At 37.8% G+C, this 25,443-nt stretch overlaps 1 protein-coding gene across 3 annotated transcripts in view; it reads right to left on the reverse strand.

Moving 5' to 3' along the window:
• Positions 1-1,020: 1,020 nt before the first annotated feature.
• The window catches only part of ptprga (protein tyrosine phosphatase receptor type Ga), a 209,436-nt gene continuing 185,013 nt past the window's right edge, over positions 1,021-25,443 (reverse strand). For all 3 annotated transcript variants that reach the window (XM_043252107.1, XM_043252106.1, XM_043252108.1), the window contains 16 exons: positions 21,752-21,843; positions 16,873-16,964; positions 13,668-13,764; positions 12,861-12,943; positions 12,640-12,774; positions 12,405-12,539; positions 10,224-10,396; positions 9,997-10,132; positions 9,763-9,909; positions 8,725-8,818; positions 8,389-8,465; positions 7,582-7,710; positions 7,252-7,398; positions 5,770-5,912; positions 4,115-4,250; positions 1,021-3,467 (listed from right to left, as the gene is read on the reverse strand). In XM_043252107.1, coding sequence (XP_043108042.1) covers positions 3,321-3,467; positions 4,115-4,250; positions 5,770-5,912; positions 7,252-7,398; positions 7,582-7,710; positions 8,389-8,465; positions 8,725-8,818; positions 9,763-9,909; positions 9,997-10,132; positions 10,224-10,396; positions 12,405-12,539; positions 12,640-12,774; positions 12,861-12,943; positions 13,668-13,764; positions 16,873-16,964; positions 21,752-21,843 — 1,963 coding nt within the window. In that variant the 3' untranslated portion in view covers positions 1,021-3,320. The remainder of the gene's footprint in view (positions 3,468-4,114; positions 4,251-5,769; positions 5,913-7,251; positions 7,399-7,581; positions 7,711-8,388; positions 8,466-8,724; positions 8,819-9,762; positions 9,910-9,996; positions 10,133-10,223; positions 10,397-12,404; positions 12,540-12,639; positions 12,775-12,860; positions 12,944-13,667; positions 13,765-16,872; positions 16,965-21,751; positions 21,844-25,443) is intronic.

Consider the following 25,443-nt stretch of genomic DNA (forward strand, 5'->3'; position numbering starts at 1 on the left):
TAATAGTATATCTAAAGCGGAATATTTCGATGCTTAAAGCAGATCAAGCCTACTGATTTAAACAGAGTCAAAAAAAGTTGAAGCATTGGTCGACTGGTGCCAGTCAACCTTCATGACCTGAACACAGAGAAGACAAAATACATGGTAGATTCTGGTTAATTTGGTGCAACGTTTGTACTATTTTAAACTATATTACCTTATTTATATTTATGAACCTGGACCACGACATTGAGAATTATGCATAATCTGAAAATAAGATGCTTTGATTCGATAATGTTTGGCCAAGATACAGGTTTTTAATACATTTACGGTATGAAATGTACTAATTATCTTCATGGAATATAATCCTTATTTAACATCCGAGTTTTAGAGTAAAGGAAAAATGCATAATTTTGAGCCATGCGGCATATTTTGGGCTATTTTGCCGTAAATACACCCCGGCACTTCAGACTGGTCTCGTGGTCCAGGGTCACGTTTAATTCATATTAAATCAAATCAAATCACCAGCTCCGAGACGTTGGCCTGGCTTTCAGAATTATAAAATGTTTTACGGTGACACTATTATACAAAATTAGTCAAAAATTAGTCAAGCACGACGTCTGGTTATTCTGCGCTGGTTGAAGACGTCCTTTGCGGCGAAAAACACACACTCAGGCTCTTCTTTGTATTTTTTTAATTTTGTAATTAACTTTGCTTTGTCCCTCGGACTGTTTACGGCCCTCAGCAACAAAAAAAAAAAACCATCACGTAATTGCTTCTGGCTCCTCGCGATTATTGTTTTCGCGCCCCTGACATCAGCATTCGTTCCGATTTAAATCTATATTTGTGAAAAGCTAAATCAGGCACAGTGATAATCACAGCAATTAGGACCATTCAGACTCCAGTCAGAGAGGATAAAAGAGCAAAAAAAATAAAAAATTGCACTTTTGCATTTCGTGTTCACTCAAACCTCAAACCTGTAAATACGATAAAACAGATATGAAACATTTCAGACTCGCCAGACTCAACACGGAGATATACTTAAAGTACATCAAAACTCATATTTTATTTATGTATAGCAATACAATTTACATATTAAATAACACTATAATAGAATGCTTTGATATAGCTTTCAACAAAAAGAAAAAGAAAGAAAACTCCTTCAACAAAAAAAAAGGGAGAAAAAAAAATCCTTTGTGTGTTATTCCAGATTAGAAAAAGTGGATATGATGGCGACACCCACCTGCTTTGTACGGGAGAACTTATTCTTTTATTCTATTGCGTGTGTGGACAATGAAATAATTTCGACGCGAAGGGCGGGAAGAAAACAGAAATACCACAATCACTGCCTTTATGATCGTTGTGTGTCTGGGATGCGATGTCAGCCACCTTCCGGGGGATTCGGGGACGTTTCGTGTTGACCATCATAATGAGAACTACACACGAAACTAAAAACAAACCGATCCATATGAAAATATAACGTTTGCAATTATATGCCAGGATACAAAGCTTTTAGAGACTGACGAGTTAACGGAGAGATATGTACATTTTTTTTAACATGACAACGCACGAACAACGCGAGAGAAGGAAAAAAAAAGAGACGCCACAGGACAAAAAAACCCCAACAAATGTTAGAAAAAACATAGAAATGCAACTCGTCAGATCCAGTCGTCGTACGCGAAGCAAAGTCAGAATATTACCCCAAATGTTGGAGAGACGTGACTTCAATTGGAACTGAGCGTCTTTCCCGCCTCAACAGCGTAACGCATTTCTGAATCATTAGCTTTCTCATTCACGTCAAAAGAAATCAGTGATGGCATACATTCTCATTAGGACATAAAAAAAGGAAAGAAACACGACCTGTCGGATCAACAAATGCTCGGACGAAAGCGAAACGAACAATAAAACCGCGAAAGCAACAGACGGAAAGCGAAAACGCGAAGCGAGACACACGACGTCGACACTTTCGACATAGTTTTTCCAGTCGCTTCCAAAAAAACATTCTGCTTAAAACTGCTTTAACCTGTCATAAAAAAAACAACAACTTTTTCGTGACTGGAGCGAACGACAGCTGTAGTCTTTGGTAAAAATCAATGAATTTTTCGAAGCGGTAAGACTGATTCTAATGTTTCGTTAGCAAGGCCTTTGTGCTGCGTGTGGCGCGAGACGACCGTTTGCGATATTACAGTAACTCTTTCCCCTAGCGGTGTCTGAGGATCGATGACAGGAAATGAGAGACGCGTAAAAAGAGGTCAGTTTAGTGAAGAAATGCTCGGACCGAGTCTACAAGCGTCTAGTAAAACCAGTCAATACCAAACACGACACACACTTATATCACACACACACACACACACACACCTGCCGAGGTGAAATGAGACTGTACAGAAGGCATCGAGAGACTTGTATACATTATTCTCAAAGTTACGGGACGGCGTATGTCGGCGAACCCAGGACGAAGTAGAGCAGTATAAAATTACAAAATGAAGCGGGCGGGGGACAGAACCGGCTCCAACGTTACGAGTCGCGCGGTGTTCGGTCACGAGCGACAAAAGTAGCAGCTTGCAGCGTGAAGCGATGGAGAAACCAAACCAGCAGGGGGCGCTAGAGGAGTCACGAGACCGTGACGGCTGCTCGTGGAGACAGACGACATTTACAAAAGCACAAGTTATCATGATATACGATATATTCATATATATTAAAAGCAGAATATGAATCATACAAAAAGTTCACAGTAGCCGTTTTAATACCACCTTTCGAAAGCAAACATGGGTTTAACTAGAAGCGTAATGGGTAGATATACTATTCGGGGGAGGCGCGCGAAATGATCAAAGCAAACGAGAATCAAAACGAACATAATCCATATTGCTCGTACGGTCTTTCGCGGGCGAATCGGAGCTCCGGACACGGGAGTAATCTCTTTTTCCAGCGTCTGAGGTGTGCGTGGAAAACGTTTATCTGTAAAGCTTCGGAGAGCCGCTTTATCGTGGAATGTCGGGACGGTTGGAGCGAGCGGGAGACTGGCCGTGGCGGAGATGGCGGAGTTAGGCAGTAACACTGATATTTTTCATAGTGCAAACTAGACAGAACCGTGTTTCGTTTCGTTTCGCTTCGTTTGTCGTGAACTCAAAAACGTCGGTGCAAATGTTTCAGTAGGATAACATTAAGACATAAAATGGCGAAAAAAATAAATATCAAAAACTTTTTATCAGTGTAAAAAAGTAATCAGGTTATTCTTTTAACCAAGAGTTCTGGCAAAAAAGGCCTCAGAAAAAGTCTGTCTTAGTCCTTGAAGTTTTACAAAGTTAGAGTAAGTGCCTCTTCGCGGCCCGTTCGGAGGGGCTTCAGACGAGCGACTCCATGCTTTCGGCCGGGTCCGACTCGTCAGACATGGCCACGCTGCCGTTCCTGTCCAGGGACATGGGGCTGGATCCGTTCTCTTTAGTGCTTATCAGGCTGAGCATAGCTTTGTAAAGGTACTGGTACTGTTCCTGCAAAACAGAGAAGGACACGACTTTACAATGGGACATTTTTTAAATGTATTTTCTTGAAAAATGAGGTAAAACGCGGATCCGGCTCCAGTCCGGTAGGGGGCGGACATCCAGCTTTTATGCCGGTGTTTGAAAATGTCAGAAGAAGCGGGAGCACATTTCTGCCACCTACTGGACTGGAGTGAGACCTGCTTCACACAAAAGCTTTTCTTTAAAGTTAGCATTCTTTCTAGCTACTATGTATAGGTTTGTATACGAGTGCTTGTACTTCTGAATGGATTGAGGCTTGTTTTTAGCGCACCGTTGTCTCATTTTTGGCCAAGATGTCTTTTAGATGCTATTGGTAATCTTTAAATCGATTCAGTAAAAATGCCGAAACATAGACATGTTATAAGTTACACTTTTGGCTATTTTGTACTAATTTGTTCTAAATCTGCAACAAATTCAGTTGTGGGTACAAAGTCTCGGATTTGACCGGAAATAATTTAATTTGTGTTCCAAAGACGGGTTTGCAACGACTTGAGTAAGCAGTGACAGATTTGTTTATTTTTAGGTGAACTTACACACACGTGCTCTTCTGTGTCATTTAGGTTTAAGGGCGACTTCAATGCGACCAGAATAAATGTATGGACCTCGTAAAGACTTACGATGTCGGTAAAGACTCCTGGTCTCATGAGGTTGATCATCTTGGCCACCTGGTAGACCCCCACAGCTCCGTCGCTCTCCAGCTGCTGCGACAGTGTGGTGAGAGCACATAACATCCCAGCAGACACCGCGCCAAACCTGTCCACACACAAACATTACATTAAACACTTCTCAGCCGTCGACATAACTGCCGTTCAACTCATTTAGCTCTTTTAATGTGTCATGTGTCAGATTAAAATATCATTTAATGAGATGGAAAAAGAAGACGAAGAAAAACAGGACTTTTATTGTTATTTTTTTATTTTGTTAGCGTCACTTGTAAACTATTATAGTATTCTTTAATGTCTTGGATTACATTTTTTTCAGTTTTAGTTCATTTTAAATTTTAGTAAACATTTGTTGTTTGTATAGATTTTTGTTATTTAACTTTAAATTAAATTAAATGTAATATTTAATTGTTTCAATTTATATTTTAAATTTGTTTAGTGCCTTTTTCAATTAGATGCCAAGGCAACATTTGTAATTTAGTTTTTTTTTTTTTTTTGTTGTCATTATTTAATTTTATTAATTTAATTTTTTTATTTTATTACAAGAAAAAATATGCGACCAATTATGTGCGTGAAAAAATGTATAGCAACAGCAAAAAATTAAATATCACTGGAATATTGTGGTTGTAATAATTAATCATAAGTAAATTTACACACAAGTAAATATTATTAGAAAACATCAAATTACAAAGTTCTAGCTTCTTTTTCTACGACGCTGTTGCTTACTAAGAGAAGACGAACTTGTACAAGCCGTTTTCCATCTTTCTCTGACAGTAATGCCACATTTCCATTTAAAAACTCTACTTAAGTCTATAGGAATTCATTACAGCTCCTACCGTTTGACACCCTAAGGTGCTGCGATCCAATTAGCTTTAACGAGTATTGCTTAATATCGCCAGACATTACTTTGCAACAGAACAACTAACAATGGCCCCTTCATGTTTATTCATTATGTTAATGAGGCCCGATTGCCTCATCTGATGGTGGACTAATTGAGCTTTTCAGAATGCGTAATGTTACTATGGTATCACTCCTAAGAGGTTTTGAAAAGATGGCTGTCTTAATTAGCGTCACGTTCGTTAGAGCTAAAGATAGGCTAGTCTGTCAAACGCTCGCCTCGCAGAAGATCTTCCTCTCCCGAAGAGCTATTTCTGCCTTTTACCATCTCCCTAGCGTTCGAAGGAGGGCTACCTCTGTCTAGAAGGAATAGGGAGACTTTGTAGTCTAAAATGGAAGCTCTTTTGTTGTCTCTCTGAAAACCGAAACCGAATCGAAGCCTCCATCGAATCTCTAGAATGAGCTGAACATAAAGGAAGGCCAAAAAGCTTTGAGAATCTGTAAGACTGAATTCGGCTCAATTTGCATACACTCCTCATAGCTACAAAAAGCATGTATTGGCAAAGCCACAAAACATGAAAAAAGCTTGTATTGTTCCATTTCTGACGCGCTATATACAAAACCGGATGGTCGGTAGGTGAATTGCGATTGAAGTCACCGAACCGATGTTTATCTCAATCCCAACTTCTAAAACCAGAGGCGGTTTTTTACTTGAGATTGCGGTGTCTGGAGCCAAATTGTAAGTTACAAAGAGGCACAAGAGCATTACTCACTCATCATGCACTATAGTGGGTCCGTCTCTGGTCATGGCCTCTTCTTTAATGACATTGATGAGCTCAAAGGTGCTGCTGATGGGAGCGTCTGGGTTTGGCCATTTTGGGCACTGAAAATGACGAACTTCTAAAACGTAATCATCCTAAAAAGTAAAAGAAACAGAAAGACATTATTTAAAATTATTAAAACTATATATATATATATATATATATATATATATATATATATATATATATATATATATATATAAATATAAATTATATACATTATATATATAAATTATATATATATATATATATATATATATATATATATATATATATATATATATCTAATTACAATAATATTATTATGAACTTTTAAATTAACTATATATTATATATATGTTAAATATATTTATTTATACACTGTACTGTACACCAAGATTTAATTTAATTATATTTAAAGAAATTAGCACTTTTATTCAGAAAAAGCATTACAATGAATAAAAGTGACAATAAAAACATCTGTAATGATACAGTATATTTCTAATCCATTAAATGCTTTTAAACTTCCCTTTATATAATAAATGTTGTTTTTAAATTGACCACGATACTGAAAACTGCATCTCTTTTTCACAAAAAAATTAAGCAGACTGTAACAGAAAATATTAGTCCTATATGTATAATAATTTCAAATTGAATCAAAAACGAAAAGTGTATACATTTTGTAAACCATGAAATCAGTATTTTTATGATTTCTGACACTGAAGACTAAAGTAATGACGCCGAAAATGATTTTAAATTGTAATAATAATTTAATAATAATCACAATTTAGCAGTCTTTGTAAGCATAAAACACAAAAAACTGTCTCCTAAACTTTTTTTATATAAACTTAACGTAGAACAATATAATATATATTAATAATATAATATATTACATTTAAAGAATCATTTTTTGCTGTCTTGGATTGTTTCTCTTAATATAATTATACAATAAAATTAAATTGTTAAATGCAATTAAATATTTATAATAAACAGAAATTTGGGTCTCACTTTATATTACGCAGCCTTAATTATTATGTATTCAAATGCATCATTCGATACAGTACACTTACACGTCTTTAATTAATTTATGTAATTACATTTTTAATTAAACCTCTTAAACCTACCCATAGCACCAAAAGTATCCCTAAACTCACCCATCTCCCACCTAAACAGCAGAAAAAGTTCTGCAATACAGCACGACTTCAATAGATCGTATATATTTGTCGACGTAAGTACAGAGCAGTTAAGGCCAGTTAATTTAAAGCGGTTTTATAGCATAACATCTTTAAAAATTAGATTTCCATAATTCATTATACATCACGTCCAAAGGTTTGTGGCCATGATTTATATTGTAATATTATTCAAAATAATACAACCATATTAGATGAACTTCACATAACGAACGACGTACTGTATAGCATTTGAATCTTAATCTCTCCCTCTAAAGACACAGACCTGTGTGGCCTCCAGGATGAAGTCATGAATGATGATTTGCTCCTCACTGGAGAGGCAGAGTCTGTCTTTACTGATAAGAGTGACTGTAAACGCCTCACAGTTCATGGCTTCCTCTCGACTCGGCCAATACACGAACTCGTCCTCCGCCTGCGGGAACAAACGCGAGTGAGCATCAGCGCTGAGTAATTAAAGACTTTCCTCTCACAATAACAAGACGACGGCCGACCTCGAGGAGCACAGCCTATAACGTTAACTTGAGTTTCCCCTCCTAAGAGGCAAGACATCGCTCGGGACAAACGGGAAGTTTCGCAGACGGTCTTGAATACCCACCAGGCCCTGGTTGTCTGGTAACATGACGATGATTTGAGCGTTGTGGTCCCAGATCATCCTCCAGAAATCTTTAGTGGTGTGAGGCAAGGGATGCTGGGTAATGATGAACTCATTGCTCCGGTAAAAGCCCTAATAGTAGTACAGAAAAGCACAAGAATCAAAAATGACTTCAGACAAGATTACATTTGCGCTTCTTTTTTAATGCTGAAGAGTGGTGAACTTTCTTCTCCTGCATTCTCCTGTACAGACGTTCACACGAGGTTTATTCACAACACTTTTTTTGTTTCAAAGGACTTTTCATTTGTTATTAAAATGACTTATTATATTAAAAAGAAGCAATCAAGCCCTGCTCATGTTTAAAAAGTAACGCGAAAGTAATGTAACGCATTACTTCCCATAAAAAAAGTAACTAAGTAACGTCATATAGTAATGCATTACTCTTAAAAGTAGCTTTCCTCTTCATAGAGAGTAGATACCTATATCAATGTAATAAAAATGTGCCGGGGTTCATGTATTGATGTATTGTGCATAAAACACAATCGCATAAAACGGTTAAAAACGGTGTCGCATAAAAATTGGTATGTATTTTTATGAAACCAGGTTGGCATAATTGGCATAAAGCGTATCATTGAACTGTCATCTTTGCATTATAACGATTTTAAAAAAAAGCGCATCGTTGCACAGGTGCACACAATGACACAAATGTTCGCTCTCATGACCATAAAGCAGAAGTTTTCCCCCGAAACACTGAGAGCTAAATTCAGCAGAAGTTAATGTTTAGTTGTAGCGAGGGTGTTGGGAACTCACCATTATATAAGATGCATTGATGTAATCAGTGCCTTTCATTCCAGGCAACGGTGCGAGACCAACACGTGCTCTTTCCGCTGAGAGGGACAGAACCAGCCAATCAGGACACAGAGTAAGAGAGCAGGTCAGTGATGTGATCTCATTAGCTCAAACAGTGCTGCAAGAGCGCTTTTGAAAGCTGCGTCGCAGATACTAGAAGAGCTATCATCAAACGTATGTAGAAAACATTTAAAAATAGCTACTCCAGTAAAGGCCACAGGACACATAAATGCTCAAAAATACATGCTGAATAAATCGGATGTGCTATTATATTTAATGTTATATTGTGTTACTCACATGGGACAACAGAAGAGTTGCGGTTTTTCTCCTTGTTGCATTCTTTTTGAGCACTGAAGCACTCCACAAATCTCGCATTGCACTGAGTCACCAACTGAACATAAGGATAACAATTTCTAATTAGTATGACACGTCACACAAGATAACTTAAACACAGTCTGCTAAACAGCAGGTCAAGAACAGCCAGAAAACAAAACGCAGAAAAGCAAATCAAGAAGCAAATCAAAGGAAAAACAAAAAACAAACAACTAACTGATGTTTACAAAGAAGCGACACAAAAAGCCAAACAAAACGAAACGAAACAAAACAAAAAACGAAACAAAACGAAACAAAACCAAAAATGAAACAAAACAAAACAAACCAAAACAAAAAACGAAACGAAACCAAAAATGAAACGAAACAAAACAAACCAAAAAACGAAACAAAACAAAAAAATGAAACAAAACAAACCAAAACAAAAAACGAAACGAAACAAAACAAAAAACGAAACCAAAAATGAAACGAAACAAAACAAACCAAAACAAAAAACGAAACGAAACCAAAAATGAAACGAAACAAAACAAACCAAAACAAAAAACGAAACAAAACAAAACAAAACAAAACACATTAATCACTGCAAATCCAAGAAGGAAATATGTCCCGTAGCTGTAGCCTAACAAATAAAATGAAATGCTTTTTTATTTTTAGGTATGAATCCGAACCAAAAAGAACCATAAAAAGTGAGAATTTCAGGGCTCAGTAAAATATTTTATAAACTCACGAAACTCAAGCGAGCCACATATCATACATTTTAGCCGCGCAGAACCTGTCAAGCTTTGGTTGTAAGTCACAGTGTCCTAACCGGGGATGAAATGATAAAGCAACAAGCGATAAACGTGAATTCAAGGGTTCAAAATTCTTCTCTGCATAAATATGCATTAAAAATCAAATCTCTTCCGATACGCTGAGAATGTGTCATGCGTTGCAGTTCTGCAATCAGCGCTGGCAGACAAATTGCTTGTCGAAATGACTTTGCGTAAGGAAAGAGATAGTCCCCACCTTGAACTGCTTCTCCAGTCGTGTTTTGCCCCCTGGGCCCGGCGTCAGGATGTTGTTGACATAACTGTGCAGCTGACTGGAGGGCACCTCTGTTTCCTTCCCAAGAATGGCTTCCATCAAGGCATCGTGGATGAAGATATACTGCTCCTAAACACAGAGACCGCCAAGCGGAGGTGGTAAAGAGACGTGCTAGATGGCACCAACAAACAGGACACGTTTAAACGGTTCCCTCACCTCCGTCTGGACCAGATAGTTTCTCTGCGTTCGTATATGTTTGAGGAAACCCAGCACATTGACCGAGCCTTTATCTTTCAGCTGCTGCAGCATGCTGTCAATCACAATATAAGTTCCCGTCCTGCCCACGCCAGCACTGAAGAAGACACAGTAACATATGAAATTTAGCCATTTATTTAGCCATCGGTTCAGCCACCGGAAGCGTGCGCATGTGTGTGTTTTATCACCTGCAGTGTACGAGCATAGGGCCCATCTCTGGAGTCTGAGCGGCAGAGGACTTCCTGACAAAGGTGAGCACGGGTAACGTGTATTCAGGGACGCCCATATCAGGCCACTGAGTGTAGTGATACTGCAGAACCGTTCTTTCACTCTGACGTCCCTTAGTGTTACCCTTCTGACCCTGCAAACACACACACACACAACGTTTTATATGACCCTTCAACGTAAAAAAGATGTGGCCTAATTTTGTATCAATTAAGCCAGAACAAAATCGAACAAAACTAAACGAAAAAAAACAACAACAACAAAAAAACGCCTAAGCCTAGACCAGGATTAGGCCATAGTTACTATAGGCCAACTAATTAACAAAATCAGTCAGGTTTACATTTTAGATTAGGACTAGGTTTAAGGTTCGTCTGTTAAACCAGGGCCTTGCGTTTTTATAAATGTCAGAACAAGGCACAAGGCAAACAAACAACAGTGAAAAAACTAAAAGCAAAGCGAATGTTTTGTAAATTCATTCACAAGACAAACAAACAAACGACAAAAGAGGCAAAGCAAAACAAATCAAAGTCAATGAAAGCAAATGAAATTAAAGCGAAGCAACGCAAAACAAAAACAAAACAACAAAAAAAACTAAACAAAACTGTTTTCTTAAACCTGGCTTCATTCTAAACTGACAATGATTTAATATTTACAGAGCCTTAATATATTGGCAGTGTTGTAACCCATGTTTGTTTGTTTTGCTAATAATAATATTCATAAAGATAATATAAACGACTTTTAAAACTTTTTGCTAAATTTGAGGAATTTGTTTTTGGAACTCCTGACAAGTAGAGCAAAAGTTGATTTATTTAATTTTTTCTGAAAAACAGCACACACAGAGGAAATCAAAGGAAAAACAAAAACAAATCAAACAACTAATTGATGTTTATAAAGAGACGACACAAACAAAAATAAAGCAAAACAACAAAACAAAACACATTAAGCACTGCAAATCCAAGAAGGAAATATGTCCCGTAGCTGAAGCCTACCAAATAAAATTAAATGTTGATTTATTTTCAAAAAAGTTCATTTATTTATTTTTTCCTGAAAAACGGCACACGCTCAAATGCAATTGCATCTCACGCTGAAGAAACAGAAAAGCACACGAGTAATCCCCTTATCTTCACACAACCCTCACTTGGCATTCACATTTACAGCACAGGCTTGTGATAGTACTGTACAGGAACATGTCAGCTTTCTGTTTGGAAAGTTTTATTTTACCATACATTACCATACATGAATTTTTCATTGCTGTAAAAAAAAGTGGCACCTAAACTCATATCTAAGTGGCTGCTATAAAAAGACCCTTATTTCTTTGCTGCCAGTGGCCTTGGTAAGGCTCTATGTATTATGAAAGAGATTTATGGCGAGAGCAGATCACTCTTACTGACGCTGTGAAGGCCAGGACCTTGCATAAGCTTCTTAAGATTTTTTCCTCTGGCTTTTAATGCTCAACCCCGCCACAATCCTCCTCACAGGTAAAGCAGGTCAAACCACGCACAATGACTCTGTGTGGATCATTTTATGGAATGGATGTTTTTTCAAAATTGATGAGGTGATGAAATAATCTTAATTATAATATATAATATACTGACACAACTTTATAAGACTGTACTGACAAATAAAACCTAAACTTTATATAACTTTATATATAGTATCTACATATAAGCTAAAACTTTAAAAAATAATGAAAGAAAATTTGAAAAAATACTATTTTTTTATTCACGTGTTTCAGAAATATTATATATTAATAAATAAAAAATAAAGGCTAACTTTCAAAAATAATCAAAGAAAATGTAAAAAAATTTAATATTTTTTTTGTTCATGTGTTTCAGAAATATTCTATATTAACAAATAAGCGACCCATTTTCATTGTGAATTAGTTGGCATTTTAAAGCCATACCAGCTTTCTATGCTATTTCAATGAAGTGAAAAGTGTTTGCAGAGTGATTTCATTTTCTAACAGAAATTAAACCTGCATAATTTAACAAAATGTTAAAATATACTGAATAGATTGCTTTTTTTTTGACAGTGTGTTGTTGGTACATTGACCCGATTCATTTTATCGCATGTTAATGATGCACTTCTAGTTGAACTCAGCAGCAACAGAGAAGCGTAAAGGGAGAAAAGAAAAAGGTATTTACCTTCTTTACTTTGGTGTTTCTGATAGTGAAGATGCGGAGTGTGTAGCACGCCATTACTTTGGTTCTCTTTAGAGTCACCACGATGTTACCGTACTCCTCGCTGTTCTCTGTTGGCCAGTACTGGTCGCATTTTCTCTGAGACGCACGCAAAAAAAAGAGAACAAGGTTTAAAGAAGCCGTTTAAAAAAAAGAAGCTGAAACCGATTCTGTAAACGGTCGTGATGTTATAACTCACTCTGCCTTTCTCTACCAGGTTAGTGATCATGACTATAATGCCGGTGTTTTGTTCCCACACCATCCGCCAGAAATCCTCGAATGTGGACTTGAGAGGACCCTGAGCTGCGATGTAGGCCTTGGGTTTATTGTAGCCCTGTAGAGGAGAGAGATACGGACATATACGTCACACAGAGTCTAGTCATTATGCATACAGAAGAGAGTTCTGCACTCATCACTCACATCCACGTAGTTGGCATTGATGTAGTCACTGTGTTTGGAGTCTTTTCCCGCCAGAGGCCTGAGCTTCACTCGACTGTGGTCATCTGGAGGGAGAACGGTGAGATTCATGTCTGATGTGTGAGCTACAGTTGGGTAAAAACCTCTGAGACCGCATGCAGATATAAAGATGTTGAAACAATGTGGAAATAATGGTCCATCGTTACATTATTGTATGTATGTAGCCTACACAAAACATTCTTTGACGCTGTAAACCTTTCGTTTTTAATATTCGGCATGTGTGCTGCTGTGCATCCCTGTGTGTAATAAGCAAAGTCAAAACGCTCTGTGGACCCAAAAATACTGCGCCATTGACTTTAGATCAGTTTTGAGTTGGTCTACGGCGCGGTCCTTTTTCAGTTCTTCAAAATAGCAACTCGCCACCAATGTGCCCGAACACAATTCTTTTTTAGACCAGCACGCCCACGCAAAAAGTATTCTCTTGCTTCATTACATTAAGGCTGACTAACACTGACTATTTTAACAGTGTCCTTATTACCTTTCCAGACCTTGAAAATGGCAATTGCATTGTTGTCTACGCAGGGTCGGAAAGCTTCATTAAAAATGCCTACATTTGTGTTCTGAAAACGAACAAAGGTCTTACGGGATCTTAATTTTCAGTCGTGGTCGAACTATCCCTTTAAATTCGAATTGAAATCCATATACCAATAATATTATTTCCAATTTAAAAACGCTAAATTATAAAAAACACATCTTTGCAAGTGGTCTCAGAGTTGCGGACAACTGTGAACGGTATAAAATGATACTCACAGGCTATGATGTTGATGTATCGGTTTTTGTGCTTGTTGTCAGGGTGATTGGAGTGTTCTGATGTGATCTTCATATCTGCTGTGCAGCGCTGCACTTCCTAAAACACACACACACACACACACACACACACAGATGAAACATTGTGATTTTCCTTTTCATTGAGTGCCATGCAAAAAACCCTTTTCATGCAGATAATACATAGAGAAACATACATTATCTGTTGTTTTTCTTAATTGTATTTTAGTTTTCCCATGCTGTATTATACACCACTGCTCTGAATTACCTCAAACACAGTTTTTAATTTGCATGTAAGCATGTACAGCAGGTTCAGCAGAGCTAACATCCTGAGGCTGTTAACAGATCTCTCGATAAACACAAGAGCACTCGACGCATTCTATTAACAGCATGCAACGAAGACGCCGAGATGTTTAAGTGATGTACCGGAACACAAGAATCAGCTGAGTGTGCATTAGCCGGTTGTGTGTTTGGAGAGCGTGTGGACAAGCTTGTTTAAAACAACAAGATGTTTGAAAATCTGCCAGCGGCTGTTTTTAATAAGTCTCTCAACCGCAGACACGCACCTGTGTGGTTTCTGGTTACCAGCACCTGAACTAACCTCACCGGCATTCTCAGAAGACCAAAGAGCTGATGCTTCACAGAACATCACAGGGTAGGTCAACATTTACGAGAGCGGACGGTCCATGACTGTCAATTCTGTTCATGTGTGACCTGTGATCTGATCGTGTAAGATGCCGGTTGTATTACGTTGTACACTTATGAAGAGTTTTTCGCCATCAACCCCTCTAGAAACCCATTTTACTTTCTTGAGTTAGAAGTGTTTTGAACAAACTGATTGAAAAGCGTGCTTTTTATGTGAAATGCAAAAAAGTAGAAATACAGTTGAGATCAAAAGTTTACCCCATTTCAGAGTTGGCAAACAATGAGTTATTTTACCAAAATGCTATTATTAAAAGATGTTTACACAGGAGAAAGTAATAATGGAATCTATAAAAAAGAACCCCGTTCAAAAGTTTACATCCCCATGATTCTTGTTTAGTGATAGCTGTTCATGAGTTCCTTTGTTTGTCCTGAACAGAACGGAGGTGTACCTTTGTCTTATTTTGCTTTGAATATCATACTTTTCCCCTTAGTACTGCCCCTCAGAGGCTATAGAAGATAGTTACACGTTTCCCAGGGTGCAAAATAAGTTAAATTTACCCTGACCTTCAAAAAGACTTAAAAAGTAAATAAACCTGTCATCCACTATTCTTCTCTCTCTGATCTGTCTTCCTCCCTGGCGTTCTCCATTCACTCTTCTCTTGCTTTCAGCTGAATGGCAAACGTCTCCAAGTGTCCTCTTCTTTTTTTCCCCATTCAGTCGCTTTTCTTTTCCCCCCCCTAAAAGACTCATACCCCGGGCGCACATAATCCCTGTGCCTGTCCAAGCCTAGCCAATAGTTTTTTCTTCTCCTTGGCTCCCATGATCGCTGCCACCCTAGCCGCTGCTTTTTTCGGCCCAGGCTGCACAAAGCCACTTGTCAGGGGCCTGGAGGGCTCCGTCCAAAAGGGGTTTGGCTCGGCTGTCTTTCCTCTTTTTCTCTTCTCAAGTAGTGGAGGCGAGAGTGAAGGGATAGGAATTACAGAGGAATCCATTGAAGGGAAACAGCACCAGAAACCCCCCTTGGAACCACTTCCCAGTGTCCATCAAGACACACACACTTTCAGAGGCACTTCCCTGTGCCAATCAAGCCACTGTGGAACAAAGAGGTCAAGGGAGGCCCTCAGAAGAACCTTAGTGACCCACACGCCTCCCCTTCTCTCCTCCTTTCATTCTCTCCCCTGAAGGAGGGAAAGTAGAAGACCTACTTTAAAACTAAACTGAAAGACTTTCCTTCGCATCATGACATGCACAACACACATGGGCTGTTCTATACTGACAAACGTATCTGTAGCAAAAAAATCAATGCCGCCATACTGATTACCGTTTTTTTAAACGCTTAAACACATCCTCCTCCATCTTTGGAACTTTACACAGTTCCAATAATTGCACATACAAAATGTGAAACACCTCACATTAAAATACCACATATATTTGCGTTCACAGAGATTTGTTTGTTGCGTTTTGCAAAAAGGGTTTAATTAAATTATCACAGGACGAGAATTTCTGGTGGAAGGTTTCAAAAATTAAAGCAGAAGCATCAAAAAATTATATAAATACAAACATAGCAAATCAAATAAATGACTATTCAAAAATATACTTTTACTTATTTATTTATTTGTACCTACCATGACATGTGGTTATATTTATTAAATTTAAATGAATCCAAATTAACTGCCAAAATGAGTTTTCATTAAGATTATTAGATATAATTAGATTAATTTGTAAAAAGAAGCAGCTGACAACAAAACTACTTTTAATTAGATTCTTGTAACATCTGTATGACTTATTCATAAAATATACTAGAAGATTTATACAATACAATACAAGGGATAATGTCTTGTTAAGTTTTTGCTTCATTTAATCTTTTGACCCTTAAAAAGCGTAAAAGCGAATGCAAAAAGCAACAAATAAGGCAAATAAAAGTGCTTTTGGTCCCTCGTTCTAATAATCTAAGACAGAGATCATTAACGTTAGCACAGCCGAAGGTTTCATATCAGAGCCCTGTTCTACAAAACCAAATGTGTGTATGCCTGTATATGCAGGTGATCATCAGAGGCTAAACATCTCAGATCGTTCATTGGCGTGCAGCTATGCCGCTGATAGCACAAGCAGAAGATGTGGCCCAAGACCCAACGGAGAGTTAATTACAAGTCATCCTCCTACAAACTGTCGTCACATTAGTCTGACAGAATGTTGTTGTGGTTTTCTGGCTTCTGTGCCACACTAACACACACACACACACACACACACACACATCAGAGGCAGCCCAAAAAAGTCAGCGTTCAGATGGCCTAATTCATTCTCAAACAGACTGGGTTCAACTGGCTTGTCCTGTACGGCCACCTGCCAGAAATAACAAACACCCGCGGAGGGATCCCGGCCCAGCTGTTCACAGACAGACACCAGAACCTGTCAACAGAACCACTGCAGCGAGGCCGAGGCAACCACATGAGACAGGACCCGTGTTTACAAAAGTCTGAAGGAAGACTTACAGAGACGGGATACGCCTGTAAGAGTGTGTGTGTGTGTGTGTGGAGATCTTACCTCAAACTCTTCTGAGAACCCATGTTGGTTGTTGGAGTAGAGTTCTGATACATGCTTGATAAACTGTTTAACAGGGATGGCCTCCATATCATCTGAAACAGAGAGAGAAAAAAATGCATCCACCCATATCTTAAGAAAACCAAAAAACAGGAAATATCACAAAGACGACGCCGTAGACCCTCATCACCCTCATAGAGCTTTAAAAAAAAAAAAAAAAAAATATATATATATATATATATATATATTATTAAATATATTATATTAAAACCTCCAGTTCTCAGCAGTGACTGCATTTTGGATTAATAAAATAATTTAACAATAAATTATTAATTAGTGCAATCAATACTACTGTTTCATAATTATTTTATTCTCGATCAAACATTCAAGACCGCACCTTACACCAGCAGAAGTGGTTTCCAGAGCTGGCGCGGTGATCCTTCTTAACGGTAGCTACTGTGCTTTGATTGGCTGACTGGCTGATTAAATAATCAACAGTTCAATGTGTCGACTGTGAGGTGTCTAAGAGGATGAATGAAGGATCAAGGTTCAACCTCAGTCATGTTGAACATAAAGACTGGCCAGATTCACGCTCTCCAGCCGACAGACACACAATAAGCCCACAAACCGTCACTCAAATCTGGCTAAATACACGCAAACAAATCTGCAAAGAGAAAAATAAACAAAAGTACTTAAAATACGCGCACAATAGGGCTATAAAAGGCCGAAAGACAGAAAAAAGCCTATAATTGCAGTATTTAATTTGGCTCTTACAAACTAACAACTAAAATATAGAATTAGAATGAACATATGATTAAAAGTTAATAACTAAATACGACCCTGGAACACAAAACAATAGCCAACTATACATGCAGGTCAAAATTATTTATTTTTCTTTTATGCCAAAAATCATTAGGATATTAAGTAAAGATCATGTTCTATTAAGATATTTTGTAAATGTCTTACCGTAAATATAGTAAAATGTCATTTTTGATTAGTATTAAGTATTGCTAAGATTTTAAAGGTGATTTTCACAATAATTTTTTTTTTTTGCACCCTCAGATTTCAGATTTTCAAATATCGTAACAACCTAACAAACCACATCAACGGACCACATCAACCACATCAGCTTATTTATACATGTAAATACTTCAAAAAATTTACCCTTATGACAGTTTTTATGTACTAGAATTATGGTTACTAATTACTAATTATTTCTTCAATAATTTATTTTAAAATGTAATTTATTCCTGTGATGCAAAGCTGAATTTTCATATATATCAAAAGAACAGCGTTTATCTCTATGATAATGTAAATATAAACATCTATAAATATCAAGCTTACATTTCCATGACCCAAGCCCAGCACTATCTAAAGCTTCTGACACTAATAAAAGGCGATCCACGCACCTTCTGTCTTTATCCTAAAACGCCTACAATTGAATACAACTAATTTTGGCACCCATAGATGCCAGAAACTAACTGGGAATCCAAGCCAGAAACTGAAGGCCCTATTTAGCAGGAAAGCATCCATGTTTGAAAGGACAGTGAACTTGAAGAGCCATATGAGCCGGAGCCAGCGGAGAGAGAGAGGCTGCTGCCCACACTAAATGGATCTTTGTAAATACCGAGGCCAGCCCTCGCCAAGCTGGAACACAGATGCTTGAATTGGATTGAGGGCACCGTGCCACCGTTATTGTGAGCCGTGCCACAGCGTAACAATGAAAATTGCTTCCAATGAAGTGCTTATGGAAAAGCCTGAGCAAATAGATTGCTCTCGTTGCATTAAGATCTGGGTTCCACTACACTGACTAACCTGGACCTGAAACCTTCAGACCCTGAAAATCACACACTGTCCGCTTCTATTCTGCTAGCCTCTGCGCTAATGATTTACCCCCACCAACGTGAGATACAAGCCAGTCAGAAGGAGCCGTTTTCTTGGCTCTAATCTTCGTGGTTAATGTGTGTGTACATGCGACGGTCCAGATAAACAGAACTTGTGTTCTCTGTTAACCGCGCAGACCCTGAACAGGACTAACAGGGCCACATTTTCTCAAATAGCTACTGTGTCTACATTCAACAAACTCTTCGGTGTAGCGCACACTCATCACATCCAGCTTACTGTAAACATGACATGGCCAGCCATTCCAGAAAATCGCCTTATTAACAAAACAGGAACAACATTATGAACCAATTCTTCACCACTGGTTGCTAGGGCATTCCTAGGGCATCTTGAGCAGTTGTAGGTGATTGTGAGGACATTTCCAGGTGGTTGCCAAGGCATTGGTAGTCCGGTAGTTGCTTTGGTAGTTGCTAGCCAGGTATTTGCTTTGGTGGACATTCTTAGGTGGTTCTCAGGATGTTTCTAACCAGACAGCTGCCTGGGTGTCATGGTTTGTTTTCAGGATATTGTTAGGTGGTTGCCAGGGCGTTGCTAGCCAGGCAGTTGCATGGGTGTTAGAGTGTTATGGGTGCAGGAGTGTTCTGTGGTTGCTAGTGTTGCTTAGTGGTCGGGATATTGATAGGGGGTTGTGGTGAGTTTTATATAGTTTCTAGGTGGTTACCATGGCGGTGGTGGTGCCATTTCTATGGTGATATTTATTTGTAATAACAAATTAAATTGTGATAGTACTTCAAGTATAGATGCGAAATGTAAAGAATTGCATTCCAGAAATGCAGAAGTTCAAAAGTCAAAGAGAAAGATTCAGGATCTTTAATCATAGCCAGATAAATTATTGGCTGAATGGTTGGCCCTGAACGAAAAGTGAAAATTCACAAGGGCACCATTGAAGATCTTAAGGCTAAGCTAAATGCACTAGAGTTCATGTCTCCCAAAACGCTTAACAGCAATGGGGATAGAAAGCATGTTGAGTTCTCGCTGTGATGATTCTAGAACTTTTAGTTCAGAGAGAGCATGTGCCACTGCTCAAGATAATCGATAATGGACCAGAATGCATGGTGTAAAGAAAGCATTAGATAAGCTTGAACATCCTTGAACTCCAGGAGGACACAGCAAAGAACCATGTGGCAAAGATTGCAGGTTTTGTAGTTCCTGTCACGAAATAGGCCATATAGAGGAAAAATGCTGGTCACTGGGAAGATGTAGACCTCCACCTTACTTCCTGAAGCATAAGACATCCCTTTCTAAGGTCAAAGATCAGTGGTTTACATGTAACATTCTGAAGTCAAACTCTTAGTGAGTTAACTGCCTGGCCTCCAGCTATGGACTTCACTTGATTAGTGGGTTAGCAGCAATAAGTTTAATATGTAAACATCCAAATCTCAATCATCCTGTCTGTAATTGTGTTTCAACCCATTGTTGTTTGTTTTGTTTTCTTTGGGTTTACCTAATTCACCTAGTTATCATCTCAACATGTTTCAAATGTAAAGTAATATTTCTCACGTATGCCAAAGTATAAAAAATATTTGCATTGATACGTCATGTAACTAATTTGATCACCTCCTCTTTGTATATTGTCCATTGCAGTTGAAACAATGATTGTTGAATCTCCGTATTTGGTTAGACTGAATATTTTGCTGTTACCCTTACTGATGAAGGGGGTGTTGAATTCAAAAACTGTTGGTTTTATTATAATGCAATTTATTTTAACGTTTCCAAAAACAGCACAAGAGCTTTTCAGATCATCTTTTGGTTTTGTACCTTGACCACATTTTTTAAGTACACTATTTAAGGGATTTGTGCCAGATACAAAAACAGTCTGACAACATCAAACCACTGACCAATGACAAAGGCCATGTATGCTTTTGCTGTTTTGTCCCTGCTGCCTCAGAAAGAGTAACAAGCGGGTTCTTTTATGTTTAGTGCTTGATCTTGTGGAGGTGTGAAGTATTCGATGAAGATCTCAAACAGGACTAACAGGAGAGCTAAGACCAGAATGCATCTGCACACCACAGAAAGCATGTTTCTATAGACTGACTATAGACAAAAATAATCAAAGACTTCTGATGTACCTAACATATATTGTCAGCTCTTAAAAGCTGAAGAATTCCAAAGGAAATCCGTAATTTTGACAGGAAAATACAACAAATTAAGATTCATTAAGATGAACTAAGCCTATAATAAATTCTAGTAACGCTGCATTTTAACATCAGTAACGTTAACAGTGTTGCAACGGCTGCTGGATTGTTATGAGTAGTTACTAAACGGTTGATAGGGTGTTGTGGGTGGTTGTCAGGACATTACTAGCTTGCTGTTAGAGCTTTACTAACCAGTTAGCTGCTCGGGTGTTGTTAATGGGTGCTAGGTTGGTGGTTGTTGTCAAGACTGTGCTAGGGTTTTCTGGGTGGTTGCTATTCCTTCCATGAAAGACTAGGGGAGGTCTGTTCACTCTCATCCGAAGCTAAGTATATTTTGAAGGCCTTTGGGGTTAAGACTTTCAAACAGTAAGAGTGCAAGCACAACACAATATAAGAAGTAACAAGAGAAAAAAACAACAACCGGAGGGTGACACTGCACCCAGCTTGTGAACACAGCTTCCTCTAAGTCTCCCAGAAGCTGAAAACTTGATTAGAGCCACTTCGTGTCAGAATCAATGCAGCAATGGATTTTTAGATTCTACACTAATAGCGCGGAATAACAGAGAGCGCTGAATCAGTCTATTCCACACAAACACACACGCTGAGAAAACAGCTACAGATTTGTTCAATCTTAGCACTGTTAAAAATCTTACGTAATCCAACCTTATAAGCAACATAAGCAAGAAAGGCCATGCATACAATGTTTCATATCACTGTACTGACATTAGATAATATCAAAGCTCCTGTTATCTACTTCTTCCGCACCCGAGACTGTATCAGAACGGAGTATGTCTTTAGGTCATTTAGGTGTGTGACTGATCTGAGATCTGTTAGAAATCTCCTACCTGGGATGGGGATGACCGGGATGCTCTCATTGGGCACAACTCTGGGAGAGCTACTGTCCTCGACGTAGAAATGAGCCGTTTGGAAACACCTCCTGCGGAAGAGAGACGCTGTGAGGCGTGGTTTAGGTAACAATCCCCACCAAAGTAAACACACATGCTGCTGGGTACGTATGACAGGATCAAGATGAACTTTGAACCTTCTCTTCAAAGAGCAAATCAAACACTCCAAACAGAGATTACAGCCTTACACTTCAAACACTACGTTGAATGTCAATACACATATAAATATATGTGAAAAAAGAACGTCCAGCATGACTTGTATTCTGTTCTTTTATAGCAAACTGACCCAATTGTTCTTTTTATCCATACTTCTAGGGTTTTTATCGAGCCATTTTCAGTCCTCATCGTCTGTCAGTGTTGCTGTCCACGAAAAAAGGCTACTTTGACGTGATATTTAGCTCCGGGGAATTGACTTTTATCAGGGGAACACAGCCAAAAATAACCCTCTGGGAATCCCTCTGATAAGCGATTGGGCTAGTTTTGAGTAGCAATTGGGAGGGTTTTGCTGAAAAAAAACTGGCAACCCTGTCATCTGTAGAGAAAGAACAGCTTGAACATTCTACTAAACCTCTCCATTTGTTCCACATCAAAAATTAAGTCACAGAGATCTGAAACTGAGTGATTAAAGTAAATAATGAGATAATTCTAATTAGGTTTTAATTGAAATTCTAATAAATAAATATATATATTGGAAATAATAAGACATTTTTGTAATAACTATTTTTATAATTATAATGAATTTAAATAATTAAAATTTACCATTGAGGACATTTCCTGATGCCCCTAAAAGGAGGATTTGTTAGATTTAGCTAACTTTTGTGTCATTTATTTTCCTTCTGCAATATACTAACCCACACACGTTTTTACTCCTAAAATCCATGTGAAACATTTTCTATCTATCCCTTTTAAACTAAAACATCTATCAGCTGTCTGCGTGAAGTCCATTTAGAACATAACACACCAAAATTACAAAGTCAACAAACTCTTAAAGTAACCCGGACTGTCGGGATAAATTATTGGCAGTTGTTTCCAGTCTGAGAGCTGTAAACTGGTTTTACCTCTTTCTTTCACTTTGCAAGAGAAGCGATAAGCAGGTGAGAAACAAAATCCATAGAAACAAACAAAAAGAGAAAGACAGCGAGAGATTAAAAGGTTGTTCTAAAGTTATAAAAACTCCAAGTTTTGGACGTCAACCCGATAAGCCAGAGGGAGTCTCGTCTGTCCTACCTGTACTTGATGCACAGCAGAGAACATAAGCTGTTCATCCCTGCAAAGAACGAGGGATTTTAGGAGAGGTGAGTGACTGTAGGCTCCGCATGCTGCCGCTGAGCAATGAGCGAGCAATGAGAGAACGAGAGAGAGGGAGAGAGACAGAGAGAGAGAGAGAGACAGAGAGAGAGAGAGAGAGAGAGAGAGAGAGAGAGAGAGAGAGAGAGAGAGAGAGAGAGAGAGAGAGAGAGAGAGAGACAGAGAGAGAGAGAGAGAGAGAGACAGAGAGAGAGAGAGGGGGCGGAGAGAGGGCTGGTCCTGGTGTATTACATGCACAGGGCTTTACACAAGAGCTAGAGCTGCTGGGGTCAGACGTGAACAGTTCACTGATCCCAGATCAGTCCAGAACTGATCTGATAAACCACAGACACCTGCTGCCTTTCCCTCTGGACACACACACACACACACCCTTCCAGATGGACACTCCTTTGTGTCCAACTACTTGTGCTGAACTCTTTTTAACCTATTTTTTTCCTTGAAAAAAAAAGAAAGAACAAAGAATACCACAACAAAATATACACGAACAAAAAATGTATGTTATATTTGTATATGAAATATACGGTATACATCATGTAAGCTATATAGATATATACATAAAAACATATACTGTATGTGCATGTATTTAGTGTATTATATATATATATATATATATATATATATATATATATATATATATATATATTTATTATATGACAGCAATAATATATATAGATATCAATAACACTCATGCTCTATAGTCTTCTGAAACCATACAAAAACTTTGTGTATAATTTTAGTGTCATTTATTTATTTACTATTATTTGTTCTTTTTTATATTACATTTATCATTTATTTATTTAAAGATCATTTATTTTTTTAATCTTCAGCTAAAGCCTGGCTTAAGAGCGTTTTCATTTATTTTCTTAAAGATCATTTACTTATTTACTATTATTAGTAATTACTGTTATACGTTTCATTTTTTAAAATACATATTTTAGTTAATAGTTTTAGTGCTCAAACGTTAATTATCCGACTATATATCTTTTAGCTTTATTTTAAAGTTACGATAAACAGACCGATATTTAAACCCCCGCTCTTTGTCGTAGATTTCAAATCTCTCAGCTTACATTTGAATATGCAAAAATGACTGAAATCTGAAAGCAGTTATGGAAGGATCTTACAGAACAATGATATTGCGAGGCTTTTTGAGACTTATAGATTTTATTAATAGCACTAATGTTATTAGTGACATCTCTGGTCACTAGACTCTTTCATTGGATGCAAACATAAAAAGCTGCGGCTCACAGGTTTTAGTTTTTCTATTCCTTAAACCCAGCCTAAATTACAACGTAAAACATAACCCTCCACCGTAAATAGTCTTTAGCTAAAGCCTGGCTTAAGAGCGTCAGGCCCTGTGAATCTACACGCTCAACAGGTCTGATCTGTAGAACAAAAGCAGCACCAGGGCGATCAGGAAATACTTAGCTAGCTGTAGCATAGATAATTATTACGCAACTTTAACCAGTCTGACCGGACATTATGTCAAGGGCTTTCATTCAGCTTCAAAAGAACAATCGCTTTGTTTAACACAATAGTTTGTATCATTCAACAGATCTGAGGAAAGCGAATAAAACATGACTACTAGAATTTATCACGCAACCTCATAAACGACTGATTCAAAAAAAACATCATGCAAACTCATAAACGACTGATTCAAAAAAACATCACGCAATCTCATAAACGACTGATTCAAAAAAACATCACGCAACCTCATAAACGACTGCTTCAAAAAAACATCACGCAATCTCATAAACGACTGATTCAAAAAAAAATCACGCAATCTCATAAACAACTGATTCAAAAAAACATCACGCAACCTCATCATTCAAAAAACATCATAATCTCATAAACGACTGATTCAAAAAAACATCACGCAATATAAACGACTGATTCAAAAAAATCATCAACGCAAACTCATAAAAAAACGACTGATTCAAAAAACATCACGCAACCTCATAAACGACTGATTCAAAATAAACGACTCATTCAAAAAAACATCATAAAAAACATCACGCATCTCATAAACGAAATCGATTCAAAAAACGACGCATTCAAAAAAAAAACATCAGGCAACCTCATAAACGACTGATTCAAAAAAACATCACGCAACCTCATAAACGACTGATTCAAAAAAACATCACGCAACCTCATAAACGAATTCAAAAAAAAAAACATCACGCAACCTCATAAACGACTGATTCAAAAAAAACATCACATCACGCAACCTCATAAACGACTGATTCAAAAAATCATCATAAACGCAACCTCATAAACGACTGATTCAAAAAAACATCACGCAACCTCATAAACGACATTTAAAAAAA

Source organism: Puntigrus tetrazona, chromosome 11 (genome assembly GCF_018831695.1).
Source record: "Puntigrus tetrazona isolate hp1 chromosome 11, ASM1883169v1, whole genome shotgun sequence".
NCBI classification, from domain to species: Eukaryota; Metazoa; Chordata; class Actinopteri; order Cypriniformes; family Cyprinidae; genus Puntigrus; species Puntigrus tetrazona.